General features: G+C 45.6%; 1 protein-coding gene across 2 annotated transcripts; it reads left to right on the forward strand.

Annotated features, from left to right (window-relative positions):
* The first annotated feature begins 1,953 nt into the window (after nt 1-1,953).
* AMMECR1L (AMMECR1 like) lies at nt 1,954-19,238 on the forward strand. Of its 2 annotated transcripts, none has more exons than XM_064165250.1 (7): nt 1,954-2,306; nt 4,800-5,245; nt 11,841-11,951; nt 12,719-12,833; nt 13,527-13,617; nt 14,581-14,677; nt 15,785-19,238. In XM_064165250.1, exons 2-7 carry the CDS (start codon nt 4,839-4,841, stop codon nt 15,894-15,896), a joined length of 933 nt encoding a protein of 310 aa, XP_064021320.1. In that variant the 5' UTR covers nt 1,954-2,306; nt 4,800-4,838; the 3' UTR covers nt 15,897-19,238. The 2 variants fall into 2 exon arrangements, with proteins under 2 accessions (XP_064021320.1, XP_064021321.1); XM_064165251.1 differs by lacking the exon at nt 1,954-2,306 and adding an exon at nt 2,486-2,618.
* Nucleotides 19,239-21,208: the final 1,970 nt, after the last annotated feature.

The raw sequence follows: 21,208 nt of genomic DNA on the forward strand, positions 1-21,208 counted from the left end.
TGCAATTCTAGTACAATGATATTGGGACTTTGGTAACAGGGAAGTTAAAATTGTTTGCTCATTTCCTTGGCTAGAAGAAACAAAACCTCAAACTACTCCTACAAGTTTTTCCAAGTCCATGAGGAATGTGTTTGCGTGTCCAGGTGTACCTTGAAAGGTAAGATTCTGGCACAGGCCAAATTAAAATGCAGAAGGTAAGGTGTGAAAAGGTGGGAATCAGACTGGCACCACTTTGTATTTCCTGTGCTTCAGGACATAGGCAAGTGTTGAAGTATTTGTTTGATGTTATGGTAATAGAACTGAGATACTGCCTGCTCCCTGAAGACTCTGCAAAAAGTTCTCTCTGCCTTTTGTAGGATTATATCATTGGCAAAGGGCTTTAGCATCAAATCCTAGGCATGACCACTGAAGAGTGAGGTAGAGACCTTCCCTACCTTTCTCCCCAGACTAAGGACTGCAGAAGTTAAAACCAATCTTGTTTCTTCCATACTATTCTCATCTCATTCTCCTGTAGTGACCTTTATTCATAAGCTGCCCTATTATCTAGACTGAAAGGGTCATGTGCTTTCATAACCTTACACTGGTGGTAACTTAAGTGTTGCTCTGTGCTGCAGAAACCCTACAGATTCGGTAGGAGAAAGTAAGTTCTGACATTCAACTGACCTTCTCCAAATGATGTTTTCCTGCCTCTTATTTAGGCTTAGATCAAGAGTGGGTTACAGAAATGTCATAGTCTTGACGAGCCGTATCAGTTTATTCATCTGCCAAGGATGAATGCGTGGTGTTCTTACAGTGGGATCTGCAGGAGCTCTTCTTCAGCTTTCTGAAGTGTTTTGCCTGTGTCCTCGGAAGGAAATTAATAGCGTGTTTTGCTTCGATGTTCCTCTATCGAATACATTGCTGTAGACTAACAGCTCCTACAGCCGGAACACGCTGACTTTTACAGTAGTCGCCCTCCCAGAGGCTTTACTCCCAACAACCATCTGTGAGAGAAGAAGTGCCTCTTTCGTGAGTGGGTACTGAGGCTCTCTTTTCACGTGTCCTAAAGCTGTTGATGGAATAGCTGCTTCTCTGCGCTATTTCTAGCGAGTTAAGTCCATCCCTCCAGCCCCTGGACCCGAGTGCCGCACCGGGAACAAGATGCAGTCAGTGGTAGCAGAACAGGTAGCTTGTGTCCTGCCGCAGTTGCCACGCGTGGTACCTCTGTGGTGCTGCCAGAAACGTGCTTTACATCTCCCTCTAGCTAAACCCTGCTCGCCACCTAGCCTTGTTTTCATCGCTGCCTTTGCAAACAAGAACCAGAGAGACAGTAGAGGGTGCCCGGCTGCCAAAACCGCACGCCACTTTAGGCCTGCCCGTGCTCCCGTCTGTCCTCTCAGCCCGGCCGAAGGCACCCGCTGGAGGAGCCGTATCGGTAGGTATGTTCCCTTGGAGTGCTCGGCTGAACCGGCTTCCAGGCCTGTCGCCTCACCGGGAAGCTCCTGCGAACCTGGGCAGACCTGGGACGTGCTTCGCCTGAGCTCCCCGCTGCGCTGAGGTGACGACGGGACCGAGCCTCCCGCCCAGAGCGCCCCCGCGCGGCGAGACGGACCCAAGCTGTAGGAGCGAGGGGGAGGCCCCCGGGGAGGGTCTCCCTGCCCCGAGCCACGCAATGGATGTTTCCGCCCGCCCGCCCCTCCTCTGGATGGCGTCACAGCAGCTGCTGGCCAATGGGAGAGCGGCGCCCCCCTCCCCCCCCGCCGACGCGAGGGTGTCTCCCGCCGCGCCCCGGGCCCGCGCGCAGCCGGGGGCGGTGACCCCGCGCGCCACTGGCCCCTCCCGCCCCCGACACTGTTTGTCCTCGCACGTGCGGCCCGTCACGTGACAGGGAGGGAACCCCGCCCCGCGCGCCCCTGACGGGGAGCGGAAGTCCCCCGTATCTATGGTTGCTATAAGGGCAAGCGTGTCCGCTCGTCTCTATGGTTGCGCTGGCACCGCGGGGCCGACGGGAGGCTGGCGGACTCTGTACATTTTTCCCTAATTACCTCACGAGCAGGGAGGAGGCTGCTGGGATAGCGGAGGACCTTCCCTCGGCCTCGCTGTAGTCCTCCAGCTCCCCTCGCTGCCCGGCGGCTCCGGGAAGCACGGCTCCCGGCCCGTCCGCGGCGGGCCCTGCTCCCCTCACCTGGCCCGCCGGGCCTGCTTCTCTGAGGAGCCTCACCCAGGCCCATGGCTCCATGAGGCGAGAGGAGGCGGTGGGGCAGCAGCGGCGGCGGCTGGGCTGAGGCGGAGGAGAAGCCGCGTCCGGCCCCGGACGGGTGCAGGAGGTGGGCGAGCCGGGATGGGGATGCTGGTGGAAGGCGCCGGTGTCCCGCCAGCCCCAGCGGCAGCGAAAGGGCTCAGCGGGGAGGTGGGGGGGGGGGAGCTCCCGCTCCCTGGCGCCCCCTGGCGGCGGCAGTCCTGCCCCGCCGGGAGAGGGCGGGCTGCACTCCCCGGGGGAGCCGGGCCGAGGCGCGGGGGCTGCGGGGTCTCTTTGGTGCCGCGTCGCTCGGAGCCAGGTTGTCAGAAAGCCTGGGAGCGCCGCCGGAAAGTTTGTGTGCGGGCGCACGGGGCTTGTTTCGCACCGCGGCAGGACCGGGGTGAGGGGCAGTGGCGCCCGGGCGGCCCCCTTGCTCTAGGGGGCAGGGATGCGGGACTGCCCTGGCGCCGGGAGGTGGCTTTTCCGTCGTGCCGCGGGGCGGGCTTTCCGGATGGGGAGCGGCAGCAGAGCCCGCTGGCGATCCGTGACCGCGGGTGGCACCCTCACGTCTCCGCCGGGGAGAGCAGCTGGGTGCTCTTGAGGAGTGCCGCCACCGGGACGCTGTGCGGGATTCCGCCGGGCGCTCCGGGTCTAGCACCAAGTAGCGGACGGGGGGCCCTTTGCAGAGTCAGTGTCTCGGCTGGTTGGGGGTTTTCTGCGTTGTTCCCTGCAGAAGTTGCTCCCCTGGGCCGGAGGAGCTGGGAGGCGAGGGGCGGGAGAAGGCCTCCCGCGGCAGGGAAACGGTGCCCTTCGCTGAGCCGGGCAGGGATCGGTGCAGCCGCCTTTGTTAGGCCCCTTCTGCCTGCTGCAGAGGTGGTTCGGTGGAGAAGACCTCTTTTCTGCCCTCTGCCACATCTGCAAGTTAAAATGACGAGCCGTGGTTTCAAATGCATGAATGCCTTTCCCCTGAAATGCGGCTAGCCTCCAGTAATCCCCTGGAGAGGGGCTCGCCTATCCCAGCAGCTTCCCCGGGCCGCAGTGCATAAGTTTAATCAGCACTCGACAAAAACCTACATGTCCACTTTGACGAAGTTATGTGCTTTTCTTTCTCGATTTTTCAAAACCCCTTATCACAAAGGTAGAGATCAGAGGAAAAGCATAGTTTTCATTAGCTCCTGTAAACTGTTCCTTATGCCAGGAACTAAACCCAGTTCTAAGACGGAGAGGTGAGAATTGCCCTGCAGACTAAGCGCTGCCAGCGTGTGTGTTTTGTGTGGAGAGGCACATGCAGCAACACATCTCATACCAGTTCGGATTCAGATCAGGGTTGTAACGGCTTAACAATGCCAGATGAACTGATGCATAAAGTTTACACTGTGTGCAGGTGCAGAGGAGGAAGGGGATTGTTGCACCATTAACTCCAGTGCATGTCTCTCCCCCCTTTTTTGCGTATCAGCCATCAGCTAAACACTTAGAAGAGCTAAAGGGGTGCTCTGGTGATTAAAGAAGTATCCTGGTACTCACAAGCACCAGATGTGACTTCCATTTCTCCATGGTGCTCTCTGTGACTTTTGTGTCTGTGCATTTAGCCTTGTCAGACAGATGGGGAAACGTTCATCCCTCCCTGTGTGCGTTTAGATCTTGTGGTAGTGCTGGTATTACACTTATTTATGTTCCTGCCGTTGATGTGTGGTTCTTGCCTGTCATCCTTGTTCATTTTTGATTGCATAGTCTCTCCTCCTTGTTTTTGTTCCACCTCTTCTTGTGATGCAACCGCTAGCATTCTCTTTGCAAGCAGAACACTCTTCTGGGTTTGGGGGGGGGGGGTGTTTAATACTGTGTCTGTTTCCTGCCATTGCTGCTTCCCTCTGTTCTGACTGCACGTTCTCTCCAGCGTATCCTGACTGTACACCCTGCACAGTTACGTGTGAGCACTGCTGATTTACTTAATCCTCGAAAGTAAAGGCATGTCCTAGTTCATGGGATCTGGAAAGTAGTCTGCCCTTTAGAAAATGGAGGTTCAGTGCTTGCCACTTCTCTGCATCTTGCCTAGGCAAGCGCTAAATCAAGGGCAGCACCCTTGGGAGTCCTACCCTGAAGGTGTCATTTGGAGCTTTTGTCACTCTTCTGTAGAGAATGGGGAAGGAAAATGCATCTGTGTTCTTCCAACAGCTTGTTTGCCGTTGCTGCAGGCATTAACCATGAGGGAACGAGTGATCCGGAAAAGTCACCGATGGGGTTTATCTGTAGTCCAAAGTATTTTTGTCTTTTCTTCTCCTGTTCTCCAACAGTTTCATTCATATTTTTTTCTGTGGTGAGCTGCCTGTTAGTGTTCAGTGCACCTCACTGATAACTTTGGAAGAGTGATTTTGGGCGTGTTGTGACTGCTCACATGGGCGCATGAAACGCTCATTCTGCTTGCTGAACTGGCTTCGCTTTGCTGCAAGTTGTGTGGGTTTTGTTCCTCTTTCAGCTGCAACAGCAAACCTCTCCAAAAGCTTAGCAGAGACGAGGAAGCAGCTGGTGGTTTATCACCTGTAACTGTTTTGTGTATTGTTTCCTCCCCCCCTCTCCTTGCCAGGGTTCTGCAGTGCTCCAGGCGGCGAGGTTTTGAAGCAGGATGGGAAAAAGACGCTGTGTTCCTCCACTTGAGCCCAAGCTGGCAGCTGGCTGTTGTGGGGTAAAGAAGCCCAAACTGTCTGGGAGTGGAACGCACAGTCATGGGAATCAGACCACAACTGCACCAGGCTCCAGTTCAGGTCCTCTTCAGAACCACCAGCATACAGATGGGAATAACGGAAGGGAGAACGTATCTGACTTGACTTTGGGCCCAGGAAATTCCCCAATTACTCGAATGAATCCCACTTCAGGAGCTCTGAGCCCACTTACTCGGCCCAATGGAACTGCCAACAGCACCAAGAACCTGGTGGTGACAGCGGAGATGTGCTGCTACTGCTTTGATGTACTCTACTGTCATCTCTACGGTTTCCCTCAGCCACGACTTCCTCGATTTACCAATGACCCCTAGTGAGTAATTCTGCTTGTGGAGTAAGGCTAATAAACCTGCACCCAGAGCTGTGGTTTGGTTGGGGAGGGGTGAAGAGTTTCCTCTGGGGACTAGGAGAATTGGTATGCAGGGAGGAAGAGGGGCATTTTCCTGCTTGCTTTGTCAACCAGAAATAAAAACTGATATGCTTTAAGTGCACAAAAGAGTAAAAAATACTCTGTTATGTTTGTTGGTGGAGACAAACTCTTTGGAGAGTGGCCCTCAGTGCTTAGTTCAACAGAAAGAGCTAGGCAAAATATGAAGTGTGGTGCATCTGCAGCTCACAGTTTGATATGTGATGTGTTTATTGAGGAGTGCAAACTGCTTCCTGGTAAAGTTCTGTTAAAGTTTGCTCCCTTCTTTGTGAGTAGATTTCGTCTGCAAAATATTAACTGCACTGTGCCTCCGTATGTCTGTACTAAGAGAATGAGTGAAACTGACATGGGGTTTTCAGAAGACTGTAAAATAATATCATTAATTTGAAGAGCATCCTGCTTCTTATGTCAGGCACTAACTTGGTGAAGGGACAAGAGTTCCTTCCACAAAGCAACTGGAAAGGGAATAAAGAAGTTGAAACAAGTTCCAGGCTCCTCCGAAAACAAGTGCTGAGCTGGTGATAAATGGGCAAGGACATTCACAAGGGTGTTCAGCTGTCCAGGTTAATGGGTTTAGCGGGGAAGAGAACCAGAAATTAGCCAGAAGTCAAACTGAAAAGCTGTTATGGAGCTAGTACTAGTTGGGGAAATGAGGGGAGAAAGGGAGAGTTAACTTTCAAGGACGATACCAAGGTTAAGAAGAAAGAATGTGTGTACAAGAATAAGTGAGGAGAAGGATTTGTGGTAGGACTTTGCTTTTGTGGGATTTAGCTAATGTTTATCTGAAGGTTGAATGTGTGGGTGTGGAAATGTTAATGCTGTTAAAATGTTTGGTGGAAGAATTGTATGGCAAAGAGGAACGGCAGACTCACCTTTTGAGGCTCCTCCAGGGGCCACCTCCAGAACAACAGATTAAATAAAAAGTTGTTGACATCCTTAATTTAAGTTAATGAATTTGAAACTGATGTGAAAGAACAATGGCTTAAAGAGGTGAAGGACTTTTCCCATGTATTAGATGCCTCTCCACCTTATTGGTTGTCAGTGTAGATGTAGGTTGTGCTGCCATGCGGCTCTTATCTGAGCAGGATTATGGGTACATGTTCTGAATGCTACTGCAGACTAAGCTGTTTAAAATTGTAAATACAAGTGAATGGAGAAATGCTCTGGATTAGAATATAGAATAGTTCCAGGGACTCCCCAAACAGAACTGTTTCTGTTGCTGGTGTTGTAGCTAAGCTAAGTAGGCTCCTTTTAGAAAATGGTCCATTAATCTGCCTATTATTTCATCATTGAAATGCAAAGATGGGGAGCGGTTGTTGTTGTTCTGCTCTTAAATCAATACCAGAGATTATTTTATACAGGTTCATTATTTTGGTGTTAAAGGAGATTTCTAACTAGATTTTCTTGCTGTTTCTGTTGACTAGTTTCAAAAAGGCTGTTCAGGAATCTCAGCTGTTTGCATTTTACATCCACATTTGAGATGCTAAAAGTCATTCATTAAGCATTTCCGTGCTGATAATTTAAGTTTTACTAGATCAGCACTCCAAAGCAAGAACAGGTCTTCTATTTTCTTCCCCTCCAGGCAAATATCTGCCTGAATTTTTTGTGCTTTAACATTTATACTGTTTCTTCTAGCAAATAATTTTATGTAGCCCAGGGAACAGCATGGGTTTGCTTTCTTGCAGAGTAGCAGACAAGGATGATCTGTCACACCTGAGATAGTAATGTGATGAACTTCAAGACAAATGTTATCTAAGAGTAAGCAGAGCAAAAATACATAAATCATTTGCATTGTTTGCCTTTGTAAAGTAATGTCAAAGTAGGAGACCTTTCAACAAAACAAAGGTCTCTACCCAAAGTCTCTGGATAGACAGAAAAGAGGCTGCTGATGGAAGGAATAAAAAGATGCACAGGTTTCTCCCAACCTATTTCTCAGATTACAGCACTTTTAAGTTGGTGCTGAACCCTAATGTAAAGATAGAAGTAGTCCTGCAGGTCAGAGTTCTGCAAGAACATAAAAGTTCCAGGGTTATGACTTGAAAACCACCAGTTAGTGGCTTAGAAGGATAAGCAGGTGCACAACCATCTTGGTCAGAATTCTGCAGCTGGTAGATGCATATGAAATTAAGAGAACCTTAACGTGCATGCTAACAGCCACATTTACAAAGTGCAAGACTCGTAGTTATGGCTGAATTAACTTGGTACATGAAGAAAACAGCCCTTTTATGATGTGTTCAGTAACTTGAAGAACAGTTTTGAATCTGTGTGGCATGCAAATAGGTGATTAGTTACTTCTTCCAATTTTGTAGTTCAGTCAGTATTGCAAACTGGTGCTAAAAGTACACCATGGGAGTTTCAGGTTGCCATGCAATCTGTACTGTAACAGGGCTTTTCCCCACTGCAAGCTACATTCTGAATTGGCCAAACAATATTTTGCTAATTTAAAATTCCCTTTGTAATTGGAGAAGCTAGCTTTTAGTTGCTGAAATTCCCCTCTCAAGCCTAGCAAACCCTCATCAAGCACACCTAGGCAGGAAGTTCTTAAAGAATCATAGAATCAGTCGGGGTTGGAAGGGACCCACAAGGATCATCTACTTCCAACCCCCCTGCCATGGGCAGGGACACCCTACCCTAGAGCAGGCTGCCCACAGCCTCATCCAGCCTGCCCTTAAACACCTCCAGGGATGGGGCCTCAACCTCCTCCCTGGGCAACTCATTCCAGGCTCTCACCACTCTCATGGTGAAGAACTTCCTCCTCATGTCCAGTCTGAATCTCCCCACCTCCAGCTTTGCACCATTCCCCCTAGTTCTTAGGCTATCAGGGTGTTACAGGCCTCCTTAAGATACTGGCAGGCCACAAGAAGGTCACCTGGGAGCCTCCTCTTCTCCAGACTCAACAGCCCCAACTCTTTCAGTCTGTCCTCATAGTAGAGCTGCTGCAGCCCTCTGAGCATCCCAGTGGCCCTTCTCTGGACACACTCCAGCATCTCCACATCCCTCTTGTAATAGTGGCTCCAGAACTGGATGCAGTAGTCCAGGTGGGGTCTCAGCAGAGCAGAGGGTGTGAGAATCACCTCCCTTGACCTGCTGGCCACACTTCTCCTGGTGCAGCCCAGGACCTGGTTGGTGGAGGAGAAATGGTTGCCATAATGTGCTGAGGATTTGGCTGCAAAGAACTGGCAAATGCTCTTGGGTGATCATGGCCAAAGGGTTGCTGTGACTTTTCTCTGTGCATCTGGGAAAGGCATTTTTCAAGAAGGGGCTAGAGAACAATTGACTTATTGTCAGCTGCACCTGCAGTTTGCTTAGTGCAGTAATTCTTCAGCTACAGAAACAATGTCTTTTCTACAGTGAAAAACTTTATATAGTGTAGTTTTACAGACTTGTACAAAACTATGTATCTTCTTTTCATGCCTTAGTTGTTATGACCACAATGAAAAGTTATTTCCAACGTGTTTTCAGGTATTTTAAAATATGACAGCCTTCTGGATGCAATTATCCTGTCCTTTCTGGTAATATCTCTTCTATTACACACGCAGAAAGCTGTGTCACAGCTCAGTGGAAACATCTTTTTTTTTTTCCCCTCTGGAAGGGGAAAGAGGTGAATTGGAAATGTGAACCTGTAATTTGGACTAGAGAATGAAGTTATTTAGATTTGTATTCTGTCAGAGATGCTTTTCATTTTCTTCCTTCCCTGTTATGCTTGAGGTGAATGCCATGTTTGGGGTGGGTCTCATGTGGGCTAAGTAATGGTTTCAGAGCATTAATTAAGCTAAATTTCCACTGAACTTGTGACAGTAACATTTCTCAGAAGTCTCTTTTGTAAGTTTACCATCTTTTGGGAGAGAGCTTTCTTAAGTATTTTCTTTCACTGCGCTTCTTTTTTGTTTCAACCTATGGTAGCTAGATGCAGGGGTAGAGGAATGATATCCTGCAAGTGCTTTGGAGTGTTTTTGGAAAACCAGAACAGTAAATCCTCGGTCTTGGTCAAGCAACCATAAGGTAGCTGATGATTGTGGAAGAATGTTTCTGCTTCCTCTGTGGGCAAAGTACTTCACAGCTATCACCTAAAGGCTATTTGCTATTTTGGGCAGTACTTGTACTGTTGGTCACAGCTGGTAACTAGATACTGAATGATGGATTATGCTGTGATAGAGGTTTTTAATTCCATTTTTGCTCTGACAAACATCACTGGCTACTACTTCATCACTGCAGTTGAAATTGTTCTAACTCCTTAGCTATCAGAAGCTCTGTTTCCTGTATTTGAGGAATCATCCCCACTCTGTGCTGGTTTTGTTTGAACAGAATCTCTTAGCATTTTTTTGCAATGTTTGCTGCAAAGACATATTGCTTACAACAGCTCCAAGAGACTGAGGAGAGTAAGTGTCTGAGCTCTGTTGCAGAATGAGTTATTCTGTCTCCATGTTTTAGAACTCCTGTCAGTGTTTGTTTACCCTCAGAAAATTGTTTTCTTAACACTGCACATTTTCTGTGGTGTTAAACTTATCTTTTAAATTTCAGTGGAAATCCCTAGACTTTGTGTGGACTCACTGCTGGGTTTGAAGTGACCTGTAATCTGAAAAAGTTAAGATCATTCACTCTGTTTTTATAATTAGATCAGTTGCCCAGCAAAATTTTCCAGAGGTTTGGGCATTCTTGCAGAGCTGCAGCCACTGCTGCCCTTACTGTTTCTCTCTCCAGCTTCTTTGCAGTTTCACTCACTTCTGTGGAAATGAACTTTTTGCACTTAGTCATCTTTACCTCTTTGCATCTTCATAAAGCTCTTCTGAATGCTGTTGTTCTGAACTTTTTGTTCTTTGAGGTTTACTCATGGCTTCTAGTTTAACAGATCGTAACGAGCCTGCTGACTTTTGGAATCTGTAAATTGATGATAGTAGACAGGAAAATGGAAACCCAGATGACGTTTGAGTAGGAACAATACAGTGACTTAATTCTGTGTTCAGCAGGAGGGAATATGTGTAAATGGAAAGAAAATGTGAGCAAAAGATGTGAGCATAAACTGCACTGGTCTAGTTGACTGGATAGGGCTGGGTGATAGGTTGGACTGGATGATCTTGGAGGTCTCTTCCAACCTGGTTGATTCTATGATGGATCCAGAAGTCATATCCTCATGGAAATAATGGGGGGGGGGGGGGAGAAAACTAGGTTTGCTTTTTATCTCTTTAAAACCAAATCCAACATAAAACAACAGAAAAAAAAGCTTTTATTGCAAACATGAATGATAGATGATTTGCAGAATGCTGGGGAATCTTTCTGGTTCAATGGAACTATAAATAAGTAATCTTATTTGCTTCACCTGTATTAATTTTTATATGAATTGTCATGTAAACTAGTGGATGACACTAAGTAAGGCCACGTTACTCACAGACGTGGTCAGTGAGGTCAAGTAACCATAGGCCTCTTGAGAGAGGGATCATCAGAGTCTGGCCTGGAAGGTGTCAGTGGAGGGCTTAGAGAGAAGTACTGGAGAGAAAAGAGTATGCTGGAAAAGTGGGGGGAGGTGACAAGTTTTTGTATCTAAGGGTGTGTGGAGTTCTATTATTGCTAGGTGGCAGTGAGAAAACATGCCATTTGTGGGTTATCAGGAGGAGGCAATGCAAGGGCACACATACATGCTCTTTTTCACTCCCCTTAACAACCAGATATCTCTAGAGGCTCTTTGATGGGACATACAGAAGCATGGCTTTGCATTTGGAAAATGGCAATCATAGAATCAAGGAGGTTGGAAGAGACCTCCAAGCCCCAGCCAGTCCAACCTAGCACCCAGCCCTGGCCAGTCAACCAGACTAAATGCCTCATCCAGGCTTGGCTTCAACACCTCCAGCCACGGGGACTCCATCACCTCCCTGGGCAGCCCATTCCAATGCCAATCACTCTCTCTGACAACAACTTCCTCCTAACATCCAGCCTAGACCTCCCCTGGCACAACTTGAGGCTGTGTCCCTTGTTCTGTTGCTGGTTGTCTGGGAGAAGAGACCAACCCCACCTGGCTACAGCCTCCCTTCAGGTAGTTGTAGACAGCAATGAGGTCTGCCCTGAGCCTCCTCTTCTGCAGGCTGCACACCCCCAGCTCCCTCAGCCTCTCCTCATAGGGTTTGTGCTCCAGGCCCCTCCCCAGCCTTGCTGCCCTTCTCTAGGCACACTCTAGTATCTCAACAGGTGAGACTCTTGTTCCAGTTAACAAGTGATAGGACAAGAGGGAATGGCCCCAAGTTGTGCTGGGAGTGGGTTAGATTGGATATTAGGAGAAATTATTAAGCACTGGTACAGGCTGCCCAGGGAAGCAGTAAGGTCTCCACTCCCAGAAGAGTTTAAAAGCCATAAATGTGGTGCTGAGGGGCATGGCTTAGTGGTAACTCAGTTGTGCTAGGTTAACAGTTGGACATGATGATCTGAAAGATCTCTTCCAACCAAAAAGATTCTATGACTCTATGACATTTCTAATTTTTTGTCTTTACAGTCCACTCTTTGTGACGTGGAAGACGGGGCGAGACAAGCGGCTTCGTGGCTGCATTGGGACCTTTTCAGCCATGAATCTTCACTCAGGACTCAGGGAATACACATTAACCAGGTAATTGTGTTGAGTATTACTTTAACCTGAAAGTAGTTGAGTTTGCTGAAGATCTGTAAGGATTCAAAGTTAAGAAACTGGATTGACATAGTTCAGTTTGATATGCTGTCTACAACTACCTGAAGGGACATTGTAGCCAGGTGGGGGTTGGTCTCTTCTCCCAGGCAACCAGCAATAGAACAAGGGGACACAGTCTCAAGTTGTGCCGGGGAAGTCTAGGCTGGATGTTAGGAGGAAGTTCTTCCCAGAGAGAGTGATTTGCCATTGGAATGGGCTGCCCAGGGAGGTGGTGGAGGCACTGTCCCTGGAGGTCTTCAAGAAAAGAGTGGATGAGGCACTTAGTGCCATGGTCTGGTTGACTGGATAGGGCTGGGTGCTAGGTTGGACTGGATGATCTTGGAGGTCTCTTCCAACCTCGTTGATTCTATGATTCTGTGCTTCACAAGAGGGTGAGGTAATATATCAGTACTTAATGGAACACTTTGGCAACAGGTGAATTTTGGTTTTAAGGCTGATCTGTCTTGCATCCTAACAGTTTCAACCATAGCACAGAATTGTTCTGCAACTTCAGTAAGAGGACAGCATGAGGAAGCTTATGCCAATGTTTGTGCATTACAGTTAATTAGAATAGGAGGAGATGCAAATCACTTCTCTTTGCTGCTGCAGAGAACATGTTTCGTGGAGGCACAACTGAAAAGGGAGTAACTGAGCATCTAAGCCTTGAATTTGGTGTCTGGTTTGGGCAATACATCTTCTCTTTCCTTTAGTGCACTTAAGGACAGCCGATTTCCCCCCCTGACCCGCGAGGAGCTGCCCAAACTCTTCTGCTCTGTCTCCCTCCTCACTAACTTTGAGGATGCCAGTGACTACCTGGACTGGGAGGTGAGAACAGGTGCATTTGGATCTCTGCATCACTCTCTCGTTCCGTTCGGGTTCGGGTTAGTACATAGTGATGTGTCTCCTTTGTTACAAGTGTGTGTGGGGGTAGAAGAAACTGGGAAGAGAAGTAGTGGGGATGGAAAGGAGGATGGGCTAGCAATATGCTTTTGGTTGGGAGGGGATCTGAGTGGGAATGAGAGGTGTTTTATTGATTTGGCCCAATAGGAGATGGGTGTAAATACATGTGAAAAACTGGATTCTCACATAAGCATTTTGATGCTGAGAGTAGAAACTGGGAATGAACAGTAGTTAAGACTGAAGGTATTAATAAGTTTTAGGATAAAACAGACTTTATAGTTGGGCTATTGTAGGCATGACTCTTGTGTAGAATTCTTGTCTTTCTTGCCCAGCATCAGAGATGGGAAATTGTTAAGACTTCTGACAACTAACTTCAGGAGAAGTGACAGGGAGACCAATTAGGCTTGTCTGGGAAAGGTGACAGAAGTCTTCTATGCTGCCAAGAGAGCTACTTGTGAGACCTGCCTGGCAAGGACAGAGAGTGGGGAAGAGAATGTCCTTATCCAGGCAAAAGCCAAGCTGTCCAGAGAGAGAGGTGTAGTGTTGTGGGAATGACAATTCGATCAGGACCTAGTGCTAGCAAACACCTCTTACTTGGCTGTTCATTTCCATCTATAGGTTGGGATCCATGGGATCAGAATAGAGTTCATCAATGAGAAAGGTGTCAAACGCACAGCCACGTATTTACCTGAGGTTGCTAAGGAACAAGGTGGGTTTGAGATGGTAGCCAAACATGTCAATGCATTGTGTCACAGAGCTGGGTTACACAAATCTGTGGATTTTGGGTTTGGATTGCAGTGGTATCCTCCTAGTAGTGCCATGGAGTCACCAGGCTTAATCTGAATAACTGACACTCGATACAGTTTTCATCTGTCCTTTCTCTCATCCCACAACTGTACATAGTTGTATTTTAGTGTAAAAACCTTTTAGGGCTTGAGAAGTAGAGGATCTCAAAGTATGGGTCTTCCAGCTTCATTCAGCGTTGCATCTTTCCTCTTCTATGTTTCTCCCACCAACTAGGATAACTGCAGGCTGCACAGCACCAACAGGAGAGTCCCTTTGCTCCTCATTCTTGCTAAAGTAGCATCCTCCAGATGAGGGCAGGAAACAGGGCCCCTCTGGAGCACACTTCCCACTCAAATATAGTAGAGGTCACCATGGTAACTGCTCAAAATATTGCCTCCTTTCCTCCACCTAGCAGAGTGGAGTGGTCGCATCCTCCTGGCTCTGGGGCAAAAGACTAAGGTAGGAATTTTAACTCTGATCTCTCACATAGCAGTGCACTGTGCTATCACTAGAGCATCAGGTTGATCCCAAAAGTTGTCTATGTAAAGAGCTAAGTATTATCTTATTTTAAGGCTTAGGGACCTAAACTTGAGTGCCACGTGATAAAACAGTTTGGGGTTCCGGCAACAGAAGCAAGGCACAGAGCTTTGCAAAAAGAGAGGTCATACAGAAGATGGAATTACTGTTGTAGAGACCAGTTCCAGTAAGAGTTAGAAGGGGTTCGCATGTGCAGATAGTGTGCATGCATAAGATTATGTTTGTCCAGTTCAGCACCGGTACTTCCACGGCTCAAAGTTTCCTGTTTACATGTTTGCTTTTTCTAGAGGCCTTTTCATGCAGCATTTTTATACTGAAAAAATTGCCTTGCTTCTATTTTTTTCCACAGACTGGGATCAGATCCAGACCATAGACTCCTTACTCAGGAAAGGTGGCTTTAAGGCTCCCATCACCAATGATTTTAGGAAAACCATTAAACTCACCAGGTAAGTTAAGATAGTTGTCATCTTTTACTTTACAGTGTATTGTGGGCAATTTAAAGTATTTGTGCTTGATGTGAAGTCTTCATGCCTCTTTCAGATGAGTGAGACATTTGGTCTGAAAGACAAATTCCTAAGTGCCAAGTGTTAGACAGATGATGTACAGGAATGAAGTACAGCATGTTCGGTCCAGGCAGGATCGAAGTTAGCCTTTTCTAACAGAAGTGCCACAGGAATGATCAAAAGAAGCAGAACCTTTAGAAGTTAAAAAGGTTGATTTTCTTTTTTCCTCTTTATCTTTACAATGGACTTGCTTCTCTCAGTGTGCTCATCTGTGGATGGTGTAGCTATTTGGAGGTGACAGCTGTCTTCAAAGCAAACCACACTCAAATTTGGCTGGTTTTCAGGATTTGCTTGCTTTTCTATACCCCCAGCTGTCCTTTTGGTTTCAACTCCCTTTATGTTAGTAAAAACTGGGACATTTGGGTTTTGTATAGAAACACTAATCTGTCAGGTCGTTCCTTACCTCTGGAGAAATGAGGTGGGTATGCAGGGTTGGGCTTTTTTTTTTAACAGGAGAGCACAGGATGAAGGTTTTCATTTGAATCTGATGTAACATGGGCTTAGTGCAACTTTGAAGTTACCTGTTGTGTAGCACGCTTTAGAAGCACCTGGACATCTCTGGTCTCTCAGAAGGGGCCTCATATGCTGCAAATTCTGATTGTACGATGTGGCTAAGTCAAATAATAGAGAAATATTGGTGATTTAGTTTCTGAAACTGAGTCTTCTTCCAGCAGACTTTTCATGTGCTTTTGTTTTCCACAGCAAGTGGATAAAAAGAATACAACCGGATCATTTCTTTCCTGTGTGCTACTTCAGAGTCCCTGTAATTATGATTGCCTTGAATAGGACTCAACTTCTAGGATGCTGGAGCTAATTCAAGCTTAGATGGGTTATCCAAATTACTACATGAGGCAATATCAAACAAAGCAGTTTTTGAAGGTAGTGGGTTCCTCTCAACTGCAAGGTGATGTGAGTGGATTGTTTTTTAGGCCACGTCCCTTCATATTGCATGGGCTGTTGATGTTATTTTTCTCTCGTGCTGTTCTGTAGGTACCGCAGTGAGAAGGTGACAATCAGTTATGCAGAGTACATGGCTTCCCGTCAGCATTGTTTCCAGAATGGCACTCTTCATGCCCCTCCCCTCTACAATCATTACTCCTGACACACGGCTGCATGACCAGTCCCACTCCCCAGTTGCTGCCAACGGCTACGACATCATTGGGGCAGATGCCTCCTCTTCCTGGTCCAGTTACTTCTATTACTGCACCATTTTATGATGCTAGCTTCCGTTGCCAAGTCTGCCTTCCAGCTGACCTGGGGGGAAGGATGAGAGCATGACAGAACTTCAGGGGCCCAAGCCTTATCTCAGCCTTCCCTCAGAATGGGGGTTCAGTTGGATTGGGGCTCCACGCCTACAAACTGTCGTGAGGTGCAGAAGACCTCTAGGAGTGAAAGTGCCACTTCGGACTGACCTGTTCTTGTGTGTTACTGACACTCCACAAACTCAAGTTTTTTGCTATGGAAGCCCCCCAGATCAAGTAGGAGCATTCCCCTGGCAGCCTGGGCAACGGAGTCCAACAAAACATTTTTTAGGTTCTTTTTAATTTTTCTTACCCTCTGGTATCTGTTGTGTACTGAGAGCTGATTGCAGTCCCCACACATCGCAGGCGGACGTTATGATATTGGGGAGGGCTGAACAACATCTGGATAGCACCCCACCCTCACGGACAGAAAACATCTAGAGGTGTGAGAAACTTTGGGCTGATTTTGCAGATGAATCCATTCCTTAAGTGAGCCCTAACAGGCTTTAATTTATCAGATCCCATTGTAGGGTGGATTTTCTAGAAGTGCTCTCAGGCTTATGGTTTTCTGGGGGTTTGGACAGTGCTTGGCAATGTAGCCTGCTATGAAATCAAATGCTGTTACTCCCATGAGAGAGCAACATGGCACACGCTGTGTATGCAAAGCACAAGGTACCTCCAGTGTCCTTGGACAGTCTTCTCTGTTACGACTTGGTTTTGTGTTCAGACGTTTGTAACGGAGCCTGATTGGGTTAGGGATGGGGAGGGATTTGCAGGCCACTGAATATAGTTCAACAAGTGAGACTAGTGACTGAAATCTGTGTAACTTAAGCTAAGGGTCTCGAGGACCGTCCTTTTGATAGGACAGCCACCTTCTCTGGGGTGACTATGGATCTGAGAACTGTGAGTGTTCCAGTTTATGGCAGGCCTATGGAAGAGAGCTGTGTAGTTTCACTGGTAAGTTCTTATCTGGCATTGTTTAGTCATTACCACATCTAGGCAATGAGTGGGGAAACTGTGGGAAACTCAGGTGCATTCTGTATTTCTTCTCCTATCATTGATGACTACAAGAAATACCCTCTTCTAAGAGGAAGATGTTACCCAGTTGTTATTCTGCTGTGTAATTGAGGGATGTCATAAACTAAATTGTGACTCTCAGTGAGGCCACTGGACTTGAAACTATAATTTTGTTGGTTTGTTTTCCAAGTTTCTGAGGGTCAGCAATGATCAGGAAAGAAAATACAAGTGCATAGCAGAGTAATGGCTGTTTGGTTGCCTGTATCTTACAAGCTTGTTTGTGCGTGGTAATGATGGCTTTTCAAACTGGATGAAGTTTCAAGCCCGAAATTCCCTTCTGGCATGGCAGGGACTAGGGCTGGTAGAAAGCTGAGAAGTGCATGCTGCTGCTTCTTCTGGTCTTAGAGAAGCAAACAGAACTGTGCAATTTTTCTTCACGTTGGTGTAATGTTCCCCTGCTGGAGGAGAGAGATGCAAGGGAAGGAGGGGGTCCTATTCTGGATAATGGTGCAATATCGACCCAGCTTTCCTTCTGTACTGGGTCATCCTTAGAAATTGCCACTTTTCCCTTGTGATGTTGTTGAAAAGCAATTGAAGATTTAAGGGATTGTTTCATGATTTCCTGCTGCTGAGAATAAATTGATCTTGTTACAAACTTGAGTGGTTTGTAATTACTCTCCCAGGTGCCGTGTAGTGATGAGGGAGGATGGGGTCAGCTCTGGACACACCATTCACCTTTCAGCTGTCAAACAGTATGATACATAGGGCTACACTCATTACTGTTCAAGTGTTCTATGTTAGAATTTCATTTCTAAAATGTTTAAAAGATAGCAAAAAAAAATGGTGCTAAAACTTCACCCCTGAGCACGCTCAGTGAGACTGGTCATGCAGGCATATAGTGCCAGGCTTTTCAACAATACTCTTTCTTTTTCAAACGTTTAGCCCTGTTCTGTGTCTTCAACAGTGTACAGTGTTTTCCTGATTTAATTTTATTTGACTAGGGGATGATTGAGGGGTTGGGGTGGGGAGGGTTAGCTGTCATTTTTAAAAGAACAGAACTTTAGGATCAAGTGACTCGGTAGGTTTAAGCCTGGAGTGGTCTAGATGGTTTGGGACTAGGGAAGCCTTACCCTCTCCCACTTCCATTTCCCCACTCGGTCTGTTTCAAAATAAAACAAAACAAAAATGCCTCTAAATATGTACTGTGTTCTTGTCTTGTTGCAGTGAGAAGAGAAACTAGCAAATCAGAAACACTGGTCCGCTGCCTAAGAGACAGGCCCTCAGCTTTAGTCCCATAAGGGTCCAGCTATAAGATCAGTTGGAAAAAAAATGTATCTCAAAAAATGTCACAGGGGCAGGTGGTCTCAGGAAATAATCCCATTTCTAGATCATTACGTGGCAGCTATGCATAAGGATGAAAGAGGTTGTCCCCAGATGGAGGCAACCAAAATCAGTGACCAACTGATGTTAAGTATTTCACTGTGGTTACTTGGCTGGAACTAATCTTCAAAGCAACTGTGACCTGGCTTGATCTGGATTTAACTCATCCTTAGAAGCAAGTGCCTTTTGGTCTAGAAGGGCTTATTCTCATGACAACCACAACTGAGAAATAATCTCACTGCAATGATGAATTGTCTTTGTTTTACAGTAACTACAGGAGAATGTCTGATCACTGGAGTCTGTCAGTATTGGAATGTTTCCACTGTGAGGTTCTTAAGTTTTGGGTTGTGTTTTTTTTTTGTTGTTTTGGTTTACTTTATCATGCTCAGCAGTTGCTCTCAACTGATGCCATTTCAGTTTGGGAACATTTTATGGTCAAGATATCACATATCTACACCTTTATAAGAACAACACAAAAACAAGTCTGTAAGAAAATCTAAGAGTTGATTCTAACCTTTGCACAGAATAATTTGTTTTCATAGTACATTAACAGACATCTGCATTCTTCAATATTAGTGCTGTTTTCTCTTTGTATTCTGGAAACTACATGTTATTTTGTTTGGGTTCTTTGGTTAATTTATTTCCTTTAAAGAAGGAGACCTCTTTTGACCTTCAGTGCAGAGATGTCAGACCAATTCTTTGTATTACACTTGGTTGCCTCCTACCTATATAATAACTTCTGAGTGTAAATAATTGAACTCTATCCTCTAATGAACTATTGTAGAGAATAAATCATAATGGATAAAGCTTATTTGTTCTGCTTTCTTTATATGGTTTCTCACAGCTTTTATGGGGAGTAAGATGAAATCTTTCTCATCCAGAAAGATGAACAATACACTCTATGTATGAGTACCAAGCCTCTAAATTACATTAAACATTCTGAAGCAGGGAAGTTGCCAGAATGGGATGACAGCTGACTGGGAGCACAGAAATAATCAAGACAGGCTTGCTAGAAAAAAAGAGTAGGGAAATTAAAACAAAAGATTAATTTTGCATCACTAATAATGGCATAGCAAAGTTTCTTTGTATCCTGAAATGATGTCTGCTCGTCAAGAACTCTCTTAATTGTCATGATGGTGAAATATATAAAACACATAGAGAATTCATAGCCCACTGAAAATTCTGAATTTGTAGATCATCTAAAACTTTCAGGAAAAGAAACACTCATCTTTCTAAATTCTTGCTATATATTTGCTTTGGGACAGGGACAACTGATTAGTCTAACAGTTTGGATGTACATACCCCTGGCTTATATGTTTGGGTTTTTTCCCCCATACATTATCGGGTTGTTGCTCGTCTTTTAATCTGTGGCAGATGTATAGTTAAAAATCCTGCATTTCCTGATGGTGCTTCTTGGGAAGGGTAGCCCCTGGGGATCAAGGGAGAACAGGCATAAGAACCCTCAAAAGCCCTAAATAAACCAAGGGGAGGGTAGCTTTGACTTAAATATGCCTGAGAAGCTCATTGACTTTGGTGCAAAAACCTTTTTTCCTGAAATATGTTTCTGTTACTGGTAAATCTAGAAAGCAAATGCCCTGTGCAGTATAAGGAGTGGGTTGAGGAGGACTCTCTGGCTAACCAAATCTCCTGGTGATTTGTCAATTATGAAGTTAGCTGCATAATTAACATCTACTGTTGTCATGTCCCTAGTAAGTCATCAGGCATATTCTCTCAGCTTCTTTGTTGGCTAGAACACAGTGACTTATTTGTGTATTTTTGTAGCATATATACTTTTCTTGATTGATTTTTTAGTTTCAAGTTGAATCAGACAGAATCTTTGTCCAGTGTCTTTCATCAGTGGTGTTTGTTGCCTCTGTGACAGCAGTGACACACAGCAGCTCACAGTGAAGATGAGGCTAGGTGCAAGGGTGACTGCAGGCTTGAAGTATTTCAATCCAGACTAAATAAAAAGCAGGATAGATGCCCAGAAAACATTCTTCTATTTTTATTTGTTTGAAGTAAGAAAATAAGTAAGTCATTTAGCACTCACTTCAGAAATGTTAGGAGAAAGGTACTTCAAACAAAGAATAGGTGAGTATTTTTATTCTAACTGCAGACTTCTATGTTTTGATAAATTTTGTTACAAGCTACCTCACTGTGGCAAAGAAATGCCACTTCCTGAAGAAAAAATTAGAACCAGAACACTTTCCTGTGTGACTCAATAAATTAATATTTATACTGCTATATGTATTATGAAGATTGCTCTCAGACTGCATTGTAGTACATGGAGCAGTAGGACAGAAAAGTCCCTGAAGCATTGTTGCTACAATCTGTGGTAAGATGACCTGTGAAGGTTTGGTGATTGCTCCCAGAACAAAAAGCCCAGAAGATTTTTGTTACTATGTTCCTTCAAACAAGTGTGTAACTACCAATTGACCAATATCCAGATTATTGAGCCACATTTTTTTTCCTTTTTATAATCAGCTACACTACTTTTATAATCAGATGAATTCCGACATAAATACACAACCATCTGAAGGTATGGTTAGATCTCAGCATATCTCTAGTTAAGAACTCATCATGCAAGAGCCAGTTTTGCATTCAGAGGCTCATTGCCACTACTATTAGCTATTAATAAAACTTTATATTCCTCATATATGTTCAGTCATCATTTCAGACATATAATTTTATACTGAGTAAAAGGGTATGAAAACATAAAACTGAAGAGTTACACTTTTTCATCTGTGCTCTTGAGCTATGATCCTGGCTATTTTGG

The sequence above is a fragment of the Pogoniulus pusillus genome, chromosome 26 (assembly GCF_015220805.1).
Source record: "Pogoniulus pusillus isolate bPogPus1 chromosome 26, bPogPus1.pri, whole genome shotgun sequence".
Lineage (NCBI taxonomy): Eukaryota > Metazoa > Chordata > Aves > Piciformes > Lybiidae > Pogoniulus > Pogoniulus pusillus.